At 37.1% G+C, this 22,548-nt stretch overlaps 1 protein-coding gene across 3 annotated transcripts in view; it reads left to right on the top strand.

The window, feature by feature from the left end:
* Window positions 1-22,548, top strand: part of SPATS2 (spermatogenesis associated serine rich 2) — a 102,381-nt gene that overhangs the window by 72,743 nt on the left and 7,090 nt on the right. For all 3 annotated transcript variants that reach the window (XM_045554998.1, XM_045554999.1, XM_045555000.1), the window contains 5 exons: window positions 808-857; window positions 3,513-3,774; window positions 5,819-5,998; window positions 8,501-8,636; window positions 19,467-19,525. In XM_045554998.1, coding sequence (XP_045410954.1) covers window positions 808-857; window positions 3,513-3,774; window positions 5,819-5,998; window positions 8,501-8,636; window positions 19,467-19,525 — 687 coding nt within the window. The remainder of the gene's footprint in view (window positions 1-807; window positions 858-3,512; window positions 3,775-5,818; window positions 5,999-8,500; window positions 8,637-19,466; window positions 19,526-22,548) is intronic.

Below are 22,548 nucleotides of genomic sequence, written 5' to 3'. Positions count from 1 at the left end.
GGTTTGGGTTGAATAAGAATTTAAGAGATTCTTAATATCAAAGTAATGATTCAGTGGCCCAGCAACAGATGACAAATTCAAGGACTCAGCATTCTCTTCCGGACTCTAGTATCATTCACTAGTTTGGCTCTGGCAAGTGACTCAAATGTGTGGGTTTGAGTTTCCTTATCTAACATATAGAAGAATGGAGGGCTTAATAGTTCTGTAGAGTTGAAGAATGTTTTACAAGCTTCTTTCCACATAACTCATTTGAGAAAAACTTTACCACTAGCAATTATATCATTGAATGGCAACATCAGATTGGGTCTCCCTGTTTACATTTTCCTGAATTTGCCAGTATAGGATAAACAGGTACAAATACTGTAAGGTTTTTCATTGTCTTCATTATATTTTCTTTATAATGTTAATCTTTGGGTCTAAGATAATTGTGCAGCTGTCTCCAAAACAATGTAGCCAATGTGATATGTAACCTGGAGGGGAGGTGATGGCCCATTTTGGCTAAAACCAGTCATCTTTGTATTTGGTCTAAGATGTATAGATAAAAGAATCTTCAGAAAGGCCAGACTATGTTAGTTTCTTCTTGGAAGAACTTACTGAGGAAATTACATGGAGAAGAGGTATCTAAATAGGCAGATATTCCAAAAGGGAAGCAGAAATGATTATCCCATTACATTACTTCAGACACTTGATTCTTAACTTTTCTCATTAGGAGCTTTGGAAATTCTCCAGCAATTACAAAATGGGGGAACACTAATTCCTGCTTGTGTGTGGTAGGAGAGAAAATCTATGATTGATTTTCTCTTACAGGTAGTGCCAGTGAAGTACTCAAAGAATGGACTGTAACAGGCAAGAAAAAGGTAAAAATGAATTAAAAGCATGATATTGATGTTTATATTATTTCAAAAAATTTAGGCTCTGCAAAAATATTTGAAAGCAAAAGTTTACATACACATCTTCAGTTTACCTGGGTTAAAAACACATCTTCTTTGACATGGAACCACAGCTGTGTCTCACTGAGTGCCACACAGTCCCCTCCATGTGATTTAAGGCAGGAAAAAGAATGACTTTGCCATGCCATAGTGCATTTGCTGAGGGGCTATTGGACAGGAGTGAAAAAGAGAACAAATCAAAGTAGAGCTCCTCCAGAGATAGTGATCTAATTGAGTGGTTTTCAACCGTATTCATATTAGATAAGTTATAATAAAACAGTTCAGAGTTTTAGGTCAGACAACTGGACTGTAGTTCCTGATATTAATTAGCAAAGGCCTAAAGAGGGCCTTTGTTTCTCTATTAGGTGCTTTGCAAAGGGCTCTGATATTTCAGTTTGAGGAGGTAGAAGGCACTTGGGCTGTGGATTCAGTCAGAACTGGATTTCTATGCTGTTCTACTGTATACTGCCTTTGTGACCTGGGAATATCGTTTAACCTTTGTGTGCCTTAGTTTCTTATCTCTAAAACAGGAAAATAATACTAATAAATACAAGTACCTAATATTAGTTCTCATTCTGTTTTCCTTATCCACTTAAAACCAAATGCTTTTCCCAAAGGAAAAGTTTGTCTCAAAATTCTTCCCACAGCTCTATACCTTAAATGTACGCTCTTAAGGAAATGCTTGAAGTATGGATTGAATCAAGTATCTCTATGAAATCTGTTTGGGGTATTCTTTTTCTGTATTAGGTTAGTGCTGGAGTTCTGAAATGTTTTCTTGATAACTCTTATACCACTTTATTAGGAGTTCTTTCAGGTCTTGACCAAACCAGGCTTGGCCTGAGTGACCCTTCAGAATTTTTTCCAAGGGGTACCTAGTATTATACTACTACAGATTCTCCTGAAGCTCTTCATGCCTGCAGCTTTGAATGTTTGTTTAACTTCTTTCCACTGCTTTCAACCTACATAGATAGCTGTGAGTGTTCTGGGAAACAACAGTTTCTTAATTTATTGGCCCAGGATTATAAGTTATTAATGATATAAGGTATGCATGAAGCTGGAAAAGTATGTGTGTTAGAGATATGCAGATTTCTTAAAATATGGAGAAAGAAAAATGGCTTTATTTTGGTACTCCCAAATGTCCTCATTCAGTCCAGTTAACTTTTGGGATTAGTCCAATAGGATGTGACTATGGGCAGTTACTGGCATAGTTATTACATACATGGGACAATAATGTGAAAACTTAGCCAATTTACATGGGAGAAAGTATTTAAGAGAAAGAAAGTTGAGAGCTGTGTGGACGAGAAAATCGTGTCTAGAATTCAGTAGTGCTCTTGCAGGAGAGGGCCACAGAAAGGACTTGGGGAAAAATTGATTGAGTTGTATCATTCTAGCCTTAGGAATAGAATTAAGAATTGCCAGTGGAGCTGTGGGTTCACAAAACAAAAGATAAAGTACTTTTTTATTTAATTTTATTGTTTACATAGATAATACATTCCCATTGCTCAAAATTCAAAGATACAAGAGTTAATACACTGAAACATCTTTACCCCATCCCTTTGCCCCAGCCATTTGGTTCCCCACACACAAGGCAAACAGTCTATTATCAATTTCTTATATATCTTCTAAGATATTTTATACACATATAAGCAAATAAGAATGTATGTTCTCATTGCCTGCTTTTTTTCCATGCAGCATATCTTGGAGCTTATTCCATGTCTTAATAATATATAAAGAGCTTTCTTATTGTTTTTTATGTATAGTTATCCTATTGTTTAGACGTACCATAACTTATTTAACCAGTCCCTATTGATCGACATTTGAGTTGTTTCTAATCCTTTGATTTTAATAACAATACTGTAATAAATAGCCTTTGTGTGTGTATGTGTGTGTGTGTGTGTGTGTGTGTGTGTGTGTGTAATTTTGCACATGTGTTAGTCTTGCCTAGAATAGATTTCTAGAAGTAGAATTGCTGGGCAAAGGGTACATGCATGTGTAATTTTGATAAGTATTGCTAGATTGCCATAGAGAGTATCACTTTACACTCCCACAAGTAATATACGAGAATGCCTGTTTCTCTATACTCTCAACCCTGTCAACCCTACAATCTTATTATCATACTTTTTGACCTTTGCTAGTCTAATAAATAAAAAATGATAATTTATATCTCTTATTAGACTGAGATTGCACTTCATTTTATATATTTATAGCTTCTAACGTTGTTTTCTATGGATTGTTTTATTTTTTGTTAGAACTCTGTATATTTCTAGCTCTTTGTTTGAATATAAGTTGCACATATTTTTTCATATTTTGTAATTTATCTTTTGATTTTGCTTAAGGTAGGTTTTGCCATGAAGAAATGTTTTATATTTATGTGTTTGAGTTTATCCAAAGTATAGGATTTTATATAGTAAAATTTTATTTTAGGCAATAGTTCAACATACACAAAAATGCGTTAAATGGAAGAACATATGAGAAATTGGTAACATGGGTTACCTTTGGGTAGCTAGAGTTACCTATCTGGATTTTGGGGGTGGGGGGGGTCTTCTTTTTCTTTCCTTTTTTTCAAATCTTTAATACCCTTAGAACAAAAAGAAGAAGAGCAAACCAAAACCTGCAGCAGAAGCAAGTAACAGTATCCCAGATTCCAGCAAGTCAGTTTCCATTCAAGAGGAACAGTCTGTGCCTTCCTCAGAGAAAGGTGGTGTTAATGGTTACCATGTCAATGGTGCCATCAATGATAATGAGTCTGTGGACTCACTCAGTGAAGGTTTGGAGACACTTTCAATAGATGCCAGAGAACTGGAGGATCCTGAGTCTGCCACATCAGATATGCTGGATAGAACAGGTGAGTTTATTAACAGGTTTTTGAAAAGGTGCATTCAGTTGAAAAAGACAGGAGCCTCCTGGTTGAGAATGTGATCAATAAATTAAATCTAGTTGATCTTTTACTTTTTAGTTTTTATTACCTTTTGGGTGAAAGAGCCACATTTATTATCAAAGGCCTAGAAAAATATAATTCTTCCATTTTCTCATATTTTAACCCTAGTCTAGATCAGTCTTGTGGAAATCTAACTTAATAGTAGAGGAGTACCTTAAGAGACTACAAAAGATGACTTTTAAGTTTTTTTTTAAAAAAATTGTAGGCCAGGTATAGTGGCTCATGCTTGTAATCACAGCACTTTGGGAGGCCCAGATGGGAGGATAACTTAAGGCTAGGAGTTCGAGGTAACAGTGAGCTATAATCATGCCACTGCACTCCAGCCTGGGTAACAGAGACCCTGTCTCAAAAATAAATGAATATATAAATAATATTAAGAAAAATGATGATGAGATGATGATGTTGCTATTATTAATCTAATACCCAGCACAATGAAGAATATATGATGATAACTATAATCGCAGTTTTCACAAGAACTAGACTATTGGTTTTTATTTATTTATTTATTTATTTTTTGAGACAGAGTCTCGCTGTGTTGCCCGGGCTAGAGTGAGTGCCGTGGTGTCAGCTTAGCTCACAGCAACCTCAAACTCCTGGGCTTAAGCGATCCTACTGCCTCAGCCTCCCCAGCAGCTGGGACTACAGGCATGTGCCACCATGCCTGGCTAATTTTTTCCATATATATATTTTAGTTGGCCAGATAATTTCTTTCTATTTTTAGTAGAGACGGGGTCTGGCTCTTGCTGAGGCTGGTCTCGAACTACTGACCTCGAACAATCCACCCGCCTCGGCCTCCCAGAGTGCTAGGATTACAGGCGTGAGCCACCACGCCCGGCCAACTATTGGTTGTTATAGTCTCACATTTTCTTTCTGGTAAAGAGTTAAGATTAGTGTTAGTTGTAAATTCACATATTTTATATATTTCTTTGTTTGTTAACCATTTTGTTGAGGGTTGGGAAGATGCTGGGAATATCTCTTTTTAAAAATTACTTATGGCTGGGCGCAGTGGCTCACGCCTGTAATCCTAGTACTCTGGGAGGCCGAGGTGGGAGAATCACTTGAGGTCAAGAGTTTGAAACCAGCCTGAGCACAACAGGGAGACCCTGTCTCTACTAAAAATAGAAAAACTTAGCCAGGCATGGTGGTGTGCGCCTATAGTCCCAGCTACTTGGAAGGCTGAGGCAGGAGTATGACTTGAGCCCAGGAAATTCAGGTTGTTGTGAGCTGGGCTAACACCATGGCACTCTAGCCCGGGCAACAGAGTGAGACTTTGTCTCAAAAAAAAAAAACTTATTTGTTAATCTAATTCCCCTTGCCCCGCTGCCTCTGGCTTTATAAATGTAATGTCAATGTAAGAATTAGGCTGTGCTTTTTAGATGTTCTTTTATTGGTTAGTTCACACACACACACACACACACACACACACCCACAGACTGAGAAACACTGCACCTATATTGACCTCAGACAAACCAATCATAGTCAGTGGCTTCCATTTTTTTTCTGAGCTAGCTTTCCTCTCATTGCCTAACTCTTTGTCCTTTCTATTACCTAAAGCTTTTTAAATTTTTCTTTTTTCTCAATATAACTTATGGAAACTAGCATAAGGTTGTGATGCTGACTCTTTATTTCCTTGAGTGGGAGCTACAAAGCAGCTACCAAGCTACAGGGAAGCCACTAAGCTGTAGGAATGAGCTCCCTATCAAAAGATGTGTTAACCACAGACTCCTCTTCTTCATTCACATGCCACTTGGGGCTAAGCCAGAAGCTACTGATAGCCACAACCGGCTGATTCTGATCTTTGTTTTATTTTGTGAGTTGATTTTGTTCACAACCTTTTAAGAGGCATGTTTTTGCCTAAAACATTTTTACCTGTTTTCTTTGTGTACTTAAGATTGCTTGATTGATTTACCCCTAAATTGTGCTCTAAAATACTGTCCTCTTTCTTGGACAGGATCGATGCTGGAGAATGGTGTCTCTGATTTTGGGGCCAAGTCTTGGACTATGCATTCTATTCAGAATTCTCAACAATCCAGGAATGCTGCCAAATCTCTCTCAAGGCCTACTGCAGCACCTCAGTTTTCAAATCTAGGGATGGAAGATGTTCCTTTCTCCTCCACCAATAAAAAGTTAGGTAAGTGAGAGACCCACCTGTGAGAGAGAACGAAAAATCTGTGTTTTTGGCTAAAGAAGGCAAATTATCTCTTTGTTCTCTTAGAAAAGGTTTCAGAAGGGCATCTAGTAATACTTTTTATGTTTTCCAGGCAGTGACTACCCAGCCCTTCCCCTACCTCTGTGTATTCTGCTGGAGCCTGATAATAGTTTAAATGCTGTACAGTCTTCTTACAATGACAGGGACCCTTTCTGTGAATTAAAGTCAAATTCTACTGCCAGGATGACTTATCTGCTAATATTAACTTGTTTCTTTTATTTGCTTTATTGCAACGTTTTTGTGCTGTTTCCTTCATTTTTATCTCCTGGTTGACTCAACAAGTAAAAAGCTTTTCCATCTCTGAGATGACATTTTAAAGAAATATTTTCACTCCTCTTCACAACTTACTGATGTCTGGCAGACTCTAGCTTTAGATAAGATCATTTCCTCTTAAGTAAGTACTTAGCATTGACTGGTGGTAGGTCTTTGCTTTGCCTTTTTTTTTTATACTACAATAATCATTTAAATAAACAGCCAATAATTAAACAAACAGAGATAGTAGCCCTTCTGAGTTTCATACATCTAAGCATACTGGTCCATTCCATTGAACAAATGAAGCACAGAAATGTAAAGGACATTTGTAATCAGTAGCTCTTTATGGAATTATTTATTCCACATGAACTAAATTTTAATTAGTTCTCCTTCATTTTTCTGGTAGCCCTCAGCTTGCTGCAGAACAGCAAGTCTGAGACTATCTGGTCAAGCAGAAATAAAAGAAGGTATATAGGCACAAGGCTTGAAAGCTTTTCGGTAGGTTCTAAAATCAAGTTGAGATGAGGAAGAATTTAAATAAAAAAATGAAACTGTATCTTGGCACAGTTTTAAACTTTTTAGATTCATGATTCTGACAGTCTGCTGTGTGTATAACTTTGGCATTAGTAAATATAGAAAGATTAATAAAATTCTTAGAAACTGGTTAAAATGTCTTGGGTAGGTAAGTGTATTTCATCTTTTTGTACAAAGCTGGCTTCCTCATATACAATGCTTCAAACTGCACTATAGAGAGAGAACTTTTTAATTTTGCCATGTCCACATGGTAAATTATATTCTATTTTTTATTTTTTGTAGAGATGAGGTCTGGCTATGTTGCCCAGGCTGGTCTTGAACTCCTGGCCTCAAGCGATCCTCCTGCCTCAGCCTCCCAAAGCACTGGGATTACAGGCATGAGCCATTTTTGAAGTCTTTTTTCTCTCTGTGTAGTTTCATTTTGGGTAGTTTCAACAATTGCTGTCTTCAAATGTATTAATCCATTTTTAAACTGTTTCTAGTCTGCGTTTAATTGCATCCAGTGTATTTTTTGTCTCAGACATTGCTTTTTACATCTCTAGAAGTTCAATTGGGGTCTTTTAAAATATCTTTCATGTCTTTCTTTAACATGCTTATGTGCTTTCCTCTACGTTCTTGAACCTATGGTATCTAATCATAATAGCTGTTTGATGACCTTACCTTCTTAATTCTATCATCTGTGTCACTTCATCTGTTTCTGTTGATTGATTTTTCTCTTCATTGTAAGTTATATTTTTCTGCATCTTTGTATGCCTGATAATTTTTTATTGGATGCGAGATGTGGATTTTGCTTTGTTGATTGCTCAATATTTTTGGATTTCTTTAAATATCCTTGTGATTTTTTTCTGGGACTTGGTTATGTGGAAACAGTTTGAGGCTTGCTTTTAAGCATTGTTAGATGGGACTAGAGCAGCCTTTAGTCCGGGGTAATTTTGCCTCATTACTGAGGCAGTATCTTTCCAAGTATTCTGCCTGGTACCACATGTATTGTGAGGTTTTCTCAGTCTGGCTGGTGTGAACACAAACTATTCCTGGCCTGGGTAATCTCTGGTGATTGTTCCGCCTGCTGCTTTCCACCTGTTCTTTTTCCTGTCTTGGAGTAGTTTCTTCACACTCGTGCACTGATCAATACTCAGAATCCTCTGTAGATCTCTGTGTAGCTCTCTCCTCGCTAGTACTCTCCCCTGACAATTCTAGCCACCATGGCCTCCCTGAATTCTCAACTCTGCCCCCTCAAATCAGAGAGACTACCAGGCTCAGTTAAGGATTTCTCCTCCCTGCACTGCAGCCTGGAAGCTCTCTTGAGGCAGTAAGTTGGGGCAATCATAGACCTCACTTCATTTGCTTCTGTTTTCTCAGGGGAAAAGTACTCCCTGCTGTCCACTGGCTGACCATTGTTTTGTGTATTTTGTCAGTATGTGCATGTGGTTAGTTGTTTAAGATAGGAGGATAAATCCAATTCTTGACCAGGATACTTATTTTTTCAAAAATCTATGAAAACATCAGTTTTTTTGTTAGAGAGAGTGGTCATTTAGAAAACATCCTTAGTCCACGTGACATTTGCCTTAGGTGTTCATATCCAACTTTCAAGTCACCTATGTACCTTTTCTTAATTAATCCTTGGGTTTTTTTCCCAAGGTTCCAATATTGAAAAATCTGTAAAAGACCTCCAGCGCTGCACAGTGTCTCTTGCGCGGTATCGAGTTGTAGTTAAAGAAGAGATGGATGCTTCCATTAAGAAAATGAAACAAGCTTTTGCTGAATTACAGAGCTGGTAAGTTAAGTTGCATTTGATATCAGTAGCATAAAAATGATCATTTATTAAAGATGGTCAGCCAAGTTCTTTCATTCCCAACTCCTAACTACTCTACATAATCGGAGAGACTTAATTCTGTGGTGTAATTAGCTTTCTGCTTCATTCTACTTTTAGTCACAGTGTGGGAATGAGCAATACAGAGAACTCACAATGTTCTAGAAATGGGCCTGAGGTTAATATTGTTGAGAAAGGGACAAATAATTACAGAGTAGATCATACCCTCTTACTCTAGGGTCTGTCACCAGGAGCCTGTAACAAATGAGATGATGTTTTTGAACAAAATTATAAAGTGGAAAAGATCCGTCTTTGCTTTCCAGATTCTTCCATCCTTCTTAATGCACCCCATCCCAATGGGCTTTTCTGTGCCCTATTATTTAATTATTGATTTGTTTTTAATTTTATGTTGTCAAACTGTGCTCTGTGGAATACTCATTTCTTAAAATATATTAGTATGTATTCTTTGGGGAAAACTGGGTTTGGTGGTTAAAGAGATGTGAAAATACTTTTTTTAATTTTACTTCTCAGTGCCTTTACAATGCTAATATGCCTTGTGAATTATTAGAGGAAGCTATACTGTGTTTATCAAATATATTTGATGATAGAATCTTTTTTGGGGAAGAATGTATTTGTCTTAGTCCATTTTGCATTGCTGTAACAGAATACCTGAGTCTGGATAATTTGTAATGAACAGAGATTTATTTCTTACAGTTCTGGAGACTGGGAAGTCCAAGGTCAAGGGGCCCGCATCTGGTGAGGGCCTTCTTGATGTGTCATCCCATGGCAGAAGGCAGAGGGGCAAGAGAGGGCAAGTGAGAGACAACCAGAGAGGGCCGAACTCACTTTTATAATGAACCTGCTCTCATGATAACAACATTAATCCATTCATGAGAGTCATGACTAATCACCTCTTAAAGGTCCTATCTTTCAACACTATTACATTGGGGATTAAGTTTCCAACACATGAACTTTGGGGAACACATTCAAGCCATAGCAATATTCTAATGTTTCCTAGAACACTGAAGCTGTTTTAACTATTAAATATTAAAGTGTTAACTGAAATTTAAGCCGTAGCTCATTTCTGGGGGTATTTGCATTTTATAAGGGATTTTTTGGAAACTGGAAAAGACTTAAGGAACAAATTAATCAAAATGATTGGAAGATAAGGAGTTAGGTTGATGTTTTGGGACTTAGGACTGTTCACTCTACTTATTCGTAATAACTGAAATATGGGAGAAAGTATTCGTGAATAGAGAAACTCTACACCACTCTTCCTCACAACCATCCATTGTTTTCTTGCTGCCTGTCTGTGGACTGTTCCCTTAGGTCATACCCAACTGTGTCTCTATTCACAAACTTAGTCTGTCACTTTGTGCCACAACAAACCAGAGACAGAGGGAGGGTATGGATCCCCGCAGTCCTCTTGGTCTCTGGAATTGAAGGAGTGAATTAATGAAGATGGATTAATTAACACCTCCAAAAAGTTAAATCATCATAACCAAAAAGTCCTTTCAGCATAGAAAATTCATCTAGTAGTCTACCCATGTCTGGTCTTGACCCCTGAGTTCACCTTCGAGGTTTTATAGCTAGGAACTTAATGCCATGTCTTCTGTTTTTCTTAACGTACATTTTTGTTCCTGCCAGATTACTCATTGTCTCACAACTTAACATTCACATTTCCTCTTCCATATACTAGTTAATGCCACTTTCCCAGCCTGATGTACTCTCCTGTACCTGTATATTTATCTAAATCCAACCAATTCTCCAAAACTCCCCTTAAATTAAGCTCTAACTTTTCCTGAAAATTTTTCTAGATAACTGATTTCTCCTTTTTCTGAACCTCTGGGAGGAAGAACCTTGCTCTTTGTACTACATTCTTGTCATATTGGATATTGTTGGCTCATTTGGAAAATGAAGAGCTAAGTGTAGGCCGTCACAACTTTGCCTTGATAAGCCTCTGGTCTCCTTGATTGTTTAGCGTACTGATTACTTAGCCACAGGATCTGATTCCCTTCAGAACAAGCCTGAACCAGGACACACAGTTCCGGGAGAGAGATTTGTGAGTTCCTGCTGACTTGGAACCCAGCCAGGAGGAGCCTCCTTCAATAAATGACAAATGAAATAGTTTCCTGCCTGGGAACTATGTATGTAGGATTGATTAGCAGGCACAACAACCAGGTCAATTTAACTTGAGGAAAGAGATTACTTGCCCTTTCCTGCTGGTATAAAGCCCTTTTCTCTGGCTGATTGGGTTTATAAACTACCTTATTTCAATGTTCCTTGTAGTTGCTACTTCAAGACATAATTGGCAGGTGAGCTAACTCCATTTGGCACCCAGAGCTTGGAGTTAATGTCACTTAGGAAGCCATTTTTGTGTTGGTTATAGTATAAAAGAAAAGCAAAGGGTTCTAACAGATTTGCAGCAGTAAGATTACATTACCCCTGACAGGGCACTAGGGAAATTATGTGGATAACTCCTTTCACTTTGATGCCAAATAAAAACTGACACACGTATAGGAAGGTAAAATCAGAAGCTTTCTAATATATAAAACTTAAAATTTGTTCTTATTGATGATTTAGTAATAATCATCTCTAGACCCAAGTTTACTTTTCTTGTTAATTAATAATACTTCTCTGCTTTACATTGTTGGAGCTGTTAGTTGACTTAAGTTTAAGCTATTAAGGAGGCAGGATATGGAATGGAACATGAAGCTGGAGTATATAAACTCCTTTGGAACATTTTCATATAATGTGTAGATGAAAAATGCCAACAGGCTACATACTCAGCTTCTCTTAAATAAATAGGGAGGTTTCAATTTTATGACAGTCAAAAAGTATTTATTAAAAGGAGAAATGGGTAATAGACTGTCAAGAAATTTGAGATTATACAACACATAAGGTCATGTAAGTCTGTGGTTAAAATTTAGAAATTTTTCCCAATTTCTCATTGATCTTAGAAAAGTTATATCCTTTTGTTTGAGCTTGTTTACTTATGTTAAAATAAGCTATCAATAGTCTTACTAAAGGCTTTAGGTCCTTAAATTTAAAGGCCTTACTTATAGAGATGCTGAAATCTTAGGAGTCATTTTATAAACCAAAGTATCTCCAAAAATATCTAAAAAGTGTAGAAGTAAAGGAATGTGCTAATATAGTATTATCAAAAATGTAGATAGCACTGTAGTTCTAAATTATTCTTCAGTTTTTGAATGTTTAGTACATTGATACCTTATTTCTACTAGTACTTGACTCCATGGTTCTTGATGGTCTTTGATTTAAAATTTAACTCTTTAACCATCTGTGAAAATAATTACAGGTTGGCTGGGTAGGGTGGCTCATGCCTATAATCCTAACACTCTTGGAAGGCTGAGGTGGGAGGATCACTTGAGCTCAGGAGTTCGAGACCAGCCTGAGCAAGAGTGAGACTCTGTCTCTACTAAAAATAGTAAAAATTAGCTGGGTGTGGTGGTGCATGCCTGTAGTCCCAGCTACTCAGGAGGCTGAGGCAAGAGGATGACTTGAGCCCAGGAGTTTGAGGTTGCTATGAGCTAGGCTGATGCCATGGCACTCGAGCCTGGGCAACAGAGTGAGACTCTGTCTCAAAAAAAAAAAGAAAAGAAAAAAGAAAATAATTACAGGTTGAGTATCCCTTAGCTGAAATACTTGGGACCAAAAGTATTTCAGATTTTTTTGGATTTTGGAATATTGGTAGAAACCACTTGAGCATCGCTAATCTGAAATGTTCCTATGAGCATTTCCTTTTAGTGTCATCTTGGCTCTCAAAAATCTTCAGATTTTAGAATATTTTGGCTTTTGGGATTAGGGATGCTTAATCTATAATAACATATGAAGAATACAATTTACTGAACATGTTCAGTTATATTATCTGATTTATTTATCATGATTTCTTTCCCACAAAGTAGGTATTTTTAATTCTGTTTTACTGAAAAAGGATTTGTGTCTTAGGTTAAGCAGTTTATCTAACATGGTATCATAAATTGTTGACCTAATATTTGAATCTATGTATTCTGACCCGGTAACCTATGCTCTTCATCCCATATCTCACTGATGCTCACTTCTCTCACTAAAGCTTGGGAGTGCTGGACACTATTGGTACATGTCACATATACAGACAATCCCTGACTTACAATGGTTTAACTTAATGATTTTTCGACTTTATGATGGTGCAAAAATGATACACATTCAGTAGAAGTCCTACTTTGAGTACTCATACAGCCATTCTGTTTTTCAATTTCAGTATAGTATTCAATAAATTATATTACATGAGATATCCAACATTTTATTATAAAATAGGTTTTGTGTTAGATGATTTTTTTTTTGCCCAAGTGTAGGCTGATGTAAGTGTTCTGAGCACGTTTAAGGTAGGCTAGGTTGTAAGTTATGATGTTCAGTAGTTTAAGTGTATTTAAATGCATTTTCAACTTACGATATTTTTGGTTGACTGTTGGTTTATTGGGATGTAACCACATTCTAAGTCAAGGAGCATCTATATTATTTCCTCCTCAGCTTAAAGGCTATATATATAGCAAGGTTACAGAGAAACCCCAACATAAGAGAATTTAGGGACTGTGGAACTTAGTCATTATGGAACAGGGTTAGAATGAAGAGGACCAGCATTTTGATTGATCCTATGAAAGTATTTTTAAGTTCAATAAAATAAAACTACAAGAAAAGATACTCCATCTGAATATTTAATGTTCTTTTGATTTTATAATTCAGCAGGTCCTAAATCATTATTCTTAAGTCACAACTTGGAGTGCCTCATGATTCTGATATTCTTCAGGTCAGATCTCAATAGTGGGAAAGGTATTAAGATTAAGGGCAAGGTCACTGTGGTCTGGGGTTAATTAGAAAAGATTTCTTGGAGGAAATGAATCATTCTCAAGCTGTGGGGAAAAGCATGGAATTTACTCTGGCAGAAGGGATAGGGGTAGAACACCATGTTTAGGAAACAGAAAGAAAGGCATAGAAGGGGCATGGAGGGGCCATACACAGCCTAGCTGGTGCTACGAAGCAATAGTTGAAGGTAGTGAGGGATGAAGTCAGAAACTGAGGTAGAATAAGAGCATTTGATAGAGGGGTCTGAATTTTGTTTTTTTCTTTTTTAAAGATTTCATTACTCCCTCTAATTTTTACTCTACTACTCATAATTATAATAGTTTTTAAAAAAATAGAAATAAAAGTCATATAATTATACCACCTTAACATGTAATTTTTCTTTTTTTCTTTTTCTTTTTTTTTTTTTTTGCAGAGACAGGGTCTCTCTCTTGCTCAGGCTGGTCTTGAACTCCTGGCCTCAAGCTGTCCTCTGGCTTGGCCTCCCAGAGTGCTAGGATTACAGGCGTGAGCCACCACTCCCCGCCCCTTTACTTAACCCTTCTTTAAGTGGACCTTTTGGTTCCAGTGCACCCAGCCAACATAATTTTTATTTTCTGCATTCCCTTGTGTTCCTTATCTTTATTCATGTTAATAGTTATAATCATAGCGACAGTGTAGTTTTTAATGTGTTCTTTTCAAAACTTAAAATTATCTTTGATTCATCTCTTTGTAACTGCTTACATTGTGTTCGTATGTGTACATGTTTACTTAAGAATTTCTAGGCCAGGCATGATGGCTCACGCCTGTAATTCTAGCACTCCGGGAGGCCAAGGCAGGAGGATCACTTGAGCCAGGAGTTTGAGATTAGCTTGAGCAAGAGCAAGACCCTGTCTCTACAAAAAATAGAAAAATTAGCCAGGCGTGATGGCACACGCCTGTAGCCCTAACTACTCGGGAGACTGAGGCAGGAGGATTGCTTGAACCCAGGAGTTTGAGGTTGCATTGAGCTATGATGATACTACTACACTATAGCCCGGACAACAGAGCAAGACTCTATCTCAAGAAAAAAAAAATTCTAGACAACGGATCTGCAATTTATAATGATTTGCCAGAGTTAATATGAATGCATTTTACTAAACAGATATTCTGCTGCAACTGAGAGATCAAGATGGATACAGAAATTAAAATTATGATTGCTATTGCTATTCACTGAGCTTATTCTGAGCTTTTATTGTATGTCAGAAACTTTTATTTACAGTATCTCTAATCTATTTAACAGTATCACTTGTGGAATTATAGATGAAAAAGATGGGCACAAAAATATTTTGCCCAAAGTCATACCTGATATTAAGTGATACTTTTCCACTATACCATTCTTCCATTTTCTGTCTTACCAGGTATCCCTGTTTGCTTTTTTTCTGCAATCTTTACCTTCCTACTTCACACATGTCTCCCCTGTTTCTGGATCTTTAGACATTGGTGTCAGAATTCCAGAGGGAGGATTCAAAAAAACAAATCACAGTTTCAAATGAGGATCTGGTGAGCAGCTCACTATGGGGACTTAACATTCCAGCCATTTTTCTTTATTAACTAGAAACTTAAACAGCGTACTCCTTGGTAATACAGATTGCTACTGGTTCTTTTTTCCTAAACAGATGGTCTATAGGATTAGTTTAGAATTGAGGTGCTTCTGATCGTTGGAGAACAGAAAGGAAGGTTACCCTATTGAAGGCCTATACCACAAGAACCATGGCTTATATTCACATTCTAACTCCTAAAAAGCTATTTCAGACTGTTGAAATATGAAATCAAATGTCCACATGTTTTTGTAAATGACTCCTTACAAATAGGGACCCATCAGAATTTTCATAGTGTCCAACTTTGATTTAACAAGCTAGTTCAGCCAGGTGTAGTGGCTCAAACCTGTCATCCCAGTACTTTAGGAGGCTGAGGCCAGTGTATCGCTTGAGGCTAGGAGTTCAAGACCACCCTGAGCAACATAGCGAGACTTTGTCTCTACAAAAAATTTAAAAACTAACCAGGCATGGTGGCGTTTACCTATAGTCCTAGCTACTCAGGAGGCTGAGGAGGGAGGATCACTTGAGTTCGAGGTAACAGTGAGCGGTGATCATGGCACTGCACTCCAGCCTGGGTGACAGAGCAAGACCCTGTCTCTAAAAAAAAAAAAAAAAAAAAAAAAAACAAAAACAACAAGCTAGTTCTTTTAGTTCAGTTGTGCCCCAGTTGTTCGGCTCAGTGTGATGATCTGGCTCTGGCTACCTAATTGGTGATTTTTTGTTTTGTATTAAACCCAGGTGGGTGTACTGTACTCCAGTAAGGCCAGTGCTGGGAAACACATGAAGTATCATTAATTCTCTGATAATAAAACTATTGGCAATTCTCTTTTATGGTGGTTTTAGATGAAAAGGAGAAACTATCTTCAAAGAAAAAAAGGTGTTTGCATTGGCTTTGCTTGGATATCTGCTTTGATTGGCTCATGGAATTAAAATAAATTGATTTGAGATTTTGAGCAAATAAGATCAAGTGCAAATGTTTTTTAAAAACATTATTTAGTGGCTTAGAGTATTATCCCTTGGAATAATTGGCTGTGAAATTGCCAGAGTTGTGTTTCCATTTTAATGTTATTTTTCTAATGCAACAACCATAAACAAATGATAATTAACAATTTTTAGTACCAAGGAATTACTAAAGGCAAGAGCTAGAATCAATAGCTGCATATTAGATACCTGTATATTAATTAAAGGGCTTCTTTCAAATGATGGGCACACAATGTATCTTAGAGATGTGAAGAGTGATGCTGTAGGAATAGCTATTCTGAGCAACTAAATTATGCAAAAGCTTTAGAATAAGCTGAGCAAATGTGACAATGGTAAAAAGTCCTGGCAAGAAAAGAAGGAAATGTAGAACATTTAGTCACCAGTCTTTTTCCTTAGTAACAGTGACCAGTCATCCCAAACCATCTTTCATGGTTAAAGAAAGGATATGGAAATTCTCAACACTGAAGAAGGCCCAGGCTTAGTAAGACCTAATGTCTTTCCAAATAGGGTCCCAGCAATATTTAGCTGAATTTCATTAGCAGTTTCTGAATCCAGTGTACCAGATGCTTATTATGGCATATTTCCATTCAGGAAAGCTTTGGAAGAAGCTTAGTACCCTGAGGCATTGGAGTGAGCAAGGTAGCAGAAAGTCTGACAGGCAGAATGAGCCTTTCATCACTCTCTGAGAGGACTCATTGCTTGCAGTTATGGCATCTATTAATAAAAACTATTACCTCATAACACAGTTACTTTTGAGTCTCTTGGCCACAGATACTTACTGTACATAGTGGGACCACTGTTTAGCTCAGGAATAGATGGAAAACTTTAACTTAAGTTTCTTTGTTTGATAGAAAGGTGTGTTATGGTAAATTGTTTTTAATTATTAAAAAAAGTGCCTGTGCTATTATCCTTATACCTGACCTACTTTTTGCTTTTGAACTCTTCCCACCTTCTCTATTTTTTTATGATGCACACATTTCTATAATTTTTTATTATGAAGACTTACAAATATACAGAAAAGTTGAAAGGATAGTACAGCGATCAGTGTATTTGTTATGTGTTTGTATTTTGGTGGAACCATCTCGAAGTTGTAGACATGATATATCACTCCTAGATGCTTTAGCATAAATGACCTGAAAGTAGGTAATTCTTCTATTCAGCTATGATGCCATTCATTATATGATGTACTTTTTCTTTGATGTATTTTTAATAAGAAAGTTATTACATTTTAACATTTATTTATTTTTGTATTTTAAAGACTTATAAAAATTTTAATGGAAAATTGCAAATGTTGATCAAACTTTTCTCTGAGAAAATAAACCAACAGCCTCAGTTAACCAGTAGGTTCTTCTGTTTAATGTTGGGCTGACGTCACAGGGCTTTCAATAGATGTTATCAATAGATGGCAGCATGACAAACAGCAAACAAAAAGAAATAGAAATGCTATTTTTTTCATTGGGTTTCTTTTGATCACCAATGAGTAAATGAAGAAACAAAAATTTACTTAAATGGATGCTAGTCATTCTCAAAGGGGGAGAAATTGCTGTCACAATGTACTAGCTCATATTGCCACAAAAGGTCTGATTGTGTTGATGTAGAACTTTCTTCCTTGCTAAAAGTGTCATGTGACATTCTAGTTTTCATAATAAAGATTGTAAGCTCCAAAAAGCTTACTTGTTTTCTGAAGTCTTTTGATAAATATTTTACATGCTTTGTCAGAGACAAAGAATTTGTCATCGGGTGGACACAGTGTCTGCATCTTAAGGTGATTTGGCAGCAGAAGAGAGGTAATGTCAAACTGTAGGCCTGGCAGCTCCTGTCTCAGTTGTGCTTTTGTTTTGCCTTTTAGGTATTCCAAAGGCTGCTAGAGTTCTTGGAGCAATATTGCCAAGGTTTGGGAATGTTTTCTTAGCAAAGTATTGCTACTCCACAATAGTATCTTCTCTCCAGTCTGGTGCTTTTGGATTAATATGCCAACCAAATTTGTTTAGTTACAAGTCTGTTTATTAACATGCATAATGATTATCAAACCTGTGTTCTCTGGCACTTGCCCTATAAAGGATTTTGTTCTTTGAGGAAATGATTCTGCCTTATACATTTTTGTATGTCTCACACCATAGTCTCCATGTTAACTACTTTGTGCTAACATAACAACATATCGAGCTAAATTGAATGTGTGTGTGTGTGTGTGTGTGTGTGTGTGTGCAAGTATGATTGCTTTTACAAACTGAAACAAAAGTGGAACTTTTATTTACCCTGTAGTTATATTCCCATTCAAAAGGAAAAATGAGAATGAACAAATTTGAAGAAAGAACATTTCATGTTTCTACAGGTATTAAAATTCTAGATTTTTTTCTTTTGCCACCACTAAACAAAACCGATATGGTAAGGAAAATTATTCGCATCCAGAGGTTGAATACTAGGGTAACCTGTTATCATCTCCTTATACATTAACGGTTGTGGGCTCTTTTATGAGGACACAGAAAAGCTTTATGTGTCTCCAAACCATATGCATTTGCAGTGGAAAAAATTCTAATTGCCTATTTAATGTTCTTTTTCTGTCAAAAGCCTACTAGAAACCTTTAATTCCATCCTTTACTATTAAATGTTACTCAGAAACCAGCACCCTGTATGTCTATCTCTTGACTACTCTACATTCTACATACTAAAATGCCAGTGAACTTGGGGCAGCTGTGGTCAGCTGTTGAAGATATACAAGTCCTAATCATGGCTAAATTTACTATGCTCAAGCAGGGATATTGCTTGGTAAAAATCCATTAGAAGCAAACATGTCAGATTTTATAGACCAAAATATAAAAAGCATGTGAGTGGCCGGGTGAGGTAGCTCACGCCTATAATCCTAGCACTCTGAGAGGACAAGGCAGGAGGATTGCTTTGGGACTGTCTCTACTAAAAGTAGAAAAATTAGCTGGGTGTTGTTGCACTTGCCTCTAGTCCCAGCTAGTTGGGAGGCTGAGGCACGAGGATCGCTTGAGCCCAGGAATTTGAGGTTGCAGTAGCTATGATGACACCACTGCACTCTAGCCAGAAATAATTAATTTCTGCAGACTTTTGCTTTAGCACAACTTACTAAGAAATGTGTTTTGTAGCTTGCTACTGCCATCTACTGGTCATCAACTCTTAGACTGATAGCAATTTGTCAACTATAATAAATAGAAATGAAGGGGAATTGAGTCTGTTTATTTTATTGGAAATCCCTAAAAGCATTCTCCATAGAAAAAGACATTAGAATTTTCATGTGGTCCATCCAGTATCATTTTGTCGTATGTAGTATGCTTTTAGTGAATAAACTGACCTGTTCTCCACTATTAATGATGTGCTATTTCTGTCTGAGTTTCTGATCAAACCTTTTTTTTCCTTTGTCATTTCTTCCTAGTTTAATGGATCGGGAAGTGGCATTGCTTGCTGAAATGGACAAAGTAAAAGCTGAAGCAAGTAAGATGATTGAACTTTAATTAAAGCTATTACCTATGTAAACAATAGGTACCTGCCTCCCAACCCTCACAACAAAAGCTTAATATAAATGCCACAATAAGATTTTACATATTCAGTTAAACAATCTTGAGCAGTTGTACTGCACTGGCATATGAATTTTTTTAGGTGAAATAACTTTACACAAGGCTGTTTTAAAAATATTTCTAAATTTTAATATTTTGAATGTAGAGTTCACTGTATAAGAGACTTCATCATGGCATCTGCCACTGGGGTTTTGTTTTATTTTGTTTTTTCCTCTGGTGATTAAGCAGTTCCATTGGGATTTTTTTCTACTTGGAAAAAAAACTTTAGCATAATCAGAGAAGACTTCATCGGGATGCCTACAATCGAGTATATAAGTTCTTGTCATTACCTATCTTAGAACTTACTTTGTTTTCTCAGTTTGTAGAACAGTCTTCACTCAGTGTCTATTATCAATGGGTTATGGAAAACTCAGAGAATTGAGGGTTCAGGATACCATAACTAGGATTCCTTGAAAGCTTACTAAAATAGATTTTTGAGAGATAGAGTCTAACTTAGGTATTTTGTGGGGTTTTGTATGGAAGAACCAGATAACTGCATTTTGGTCATTTCTGTTAAATGTTAGGTTGAAGATATACAGCTACATGAAAAGTAGAGATTGCCAACTGTAACATGTACATTAGGATTGATTTGGGGCATCTCATTGGCAGGTTCTACCTTCATGCATTGAATGCCAGATTTATAATTAGGAAGACTGTTTCTTTTAACCCACCCTCAAACTGGTAGGAATAGAAATGCTGGGCTAGGTCGAGATGATGACTCACAGTTAAATCATTTGTTTCTGTGGTCACAGGCCAGAGGAGGCAGCTTGGCTCTGAGCTGAGTACAGTTTTGGTCCATTTTAACTTGACATGTTGAGAATGTGGCAGAGATGCTCTCCACTGTTTTTCAGAGGTGATATTTCATTTACATTGAGTAATATATCTTAGAATTCCTAAATTTGACAGTTTCAGCCCATTCTTACATCTGTGTATTCTCTTTTTGAAGATGAAGGTTTAGATAAACTAAAATCAGTAAGAAGACATAGTCCTTACTTTTGAGAAGAAGGTGCTTTTGAAAATACATCTTTCATAGAAAATTTCAAACATATCTCAAATAGAGGGGCTAATTTAATAAACCCCCATTACCCAGCTTCAACCAATTATCAGTTCATGGCCAATCTTATTTTACCAAATTCACAGCTACAGAGTTTTACTTCATCAGTTTTATATCTGTATCTCCTTTCTCCCTGAAAATCCTGGTTCTCAGTGACACCATATGATTACTCATTTACCAATACTATCAAGGTGCTTTTTTTTCTTTTTTACGCATTAGTTTAATTAAATAATTTATATGTTCATAGTAGGTCACAGTTCAGAGTTTTTTCATACACATTCATGTATGATCTTCACATTAACCCTATAAGGTATGTTGGGTTTTCTTTTCTTTTTTTTTTTTTTTTTCATTTCATAAATGAGGAAACTCATTCTTTGGAACAAGTGTGACTTGTCCAATGTTGTATAATCAGGTTCTCTGAGTTACCTGACATGTGTAGAAATCATTATTCATCACATTTTCTCCATCTTGAGATCTGTAAGACTCCTATAAAAAGCCTTCCTGTAAATCCCACCCTGTGAGTGCTGCTTATATCTCAGTGTCAGACTATACCACATGCCCATCTCACCTGTAGCAAAGCCAGGAAATGTAGATTTTTACCTGAGCATGTTGGTACCCAACAACATTTGACTTCTGATAGCTAGGAAGAAAAGGAGTATGGGTATTCAATTAACAGTCTTTGCTACAATCCTCCCCTGCAGCTAGCCAATGTCCCTCTTTTTTCCTAAATTAGAACATACCCTCTTCTCAATGGCAACACCTCCAGAGTCACATCTAGTTAGTATATTCGGCTGAAAGGCCAAGTCTTCTGAGTAATTTCAGCTCTTCCATCAGGTCTAGATATGGTGTGTTGTGGTCTAGGGTCTCATAAACTAAAAGAAAAGTTAAATGCCCCATCTGCCAATATTACATAGTTGGAGAAAGAAGAGGATAATTATAGTCAAAATTCTCATTTGGAAAAGCAATGATCAAGTCTCACTGGACAGAAATAGCCCTCCCCTGGTGGTGGAGAAAGTACCTTGGGTGGTTTATCTTACAGCCCTAGTTCTGCTTTCTGGGAGGATTTCTTTTACCCATTGTCCACTGTAGCCCCTGTCTCTCTTCTCTGGGAGATTTTTATTGTCTGTTATCCACCATGGTCATATGTGAGCTGGACATCAGGGAGCATGCCAAAGCAGGTGCCTTGTAAAAGACTGTAACAATCTAAATAGCTGTCATTCTCTTGGTAAATAACTGTGGTATATCCATGTAGTAGAATACTAGGTGGCTGTTCAACTGAATGAAGGTGATCCAGATATATTAATAGGGAATGAATTTCAAGATATATTAAGTTTAAAAAAGCTAAGGTAAAGGAAGGACCATGTGTATGATATACATCCTTTTGTGAGGAGGGAAAAACAAGGAGAGATACCTATGTTGTATATTCATAGATAATATTTGGAAGTATACACAAGAAATTGTTAATAGTGGTTTCCTCGGCCGGGCGCGGTGGCTCACGCCTGTAATCCTAGCTCTGGGAGGCCGAGGCGGGTGGATCGCTCGAGGTCAGGAGTTCGAGACCAGCCTGAGCAAGAGTGAGACCCCGTCTCTACTAAAAATAGAAAGAAATTATCTGGCCAACTAAAAATATATATACAAAAAAATTAGCCGGGCATGGTGGCTCATGCCTGTAGTCCCAGCTACTCGGGAGGCTGAGGCAGTAGGATCGCTTAAGCCCAGGAGTCTGAGGTTGCTGTGAGCTAGGCTGATGCCACGGCACTCACTCTAGCCCGGGCAACAAAGTGAGACTCTGTCTCAGAAAAAAAAAAAAAAAAAAATAGTGGTTTCCTCTGAAAAGGAGACCACAA

Source organism: Lemur catta, chromosome 6 (genome assembly GCF_020740605.2).
Source record: "Lemur catta isolate mLemCat1 chromosome 6, mLemCat1.pri, whole genome shotgun sequence".
NCBI lineage: Eukaryota > Metazoa > Chordata > Mammalia > Primates > Lemuridae > Lemur > Lemur catta.
This window is presented reverse-complemented; position numbering and strand designations above follow the sequence as displayed.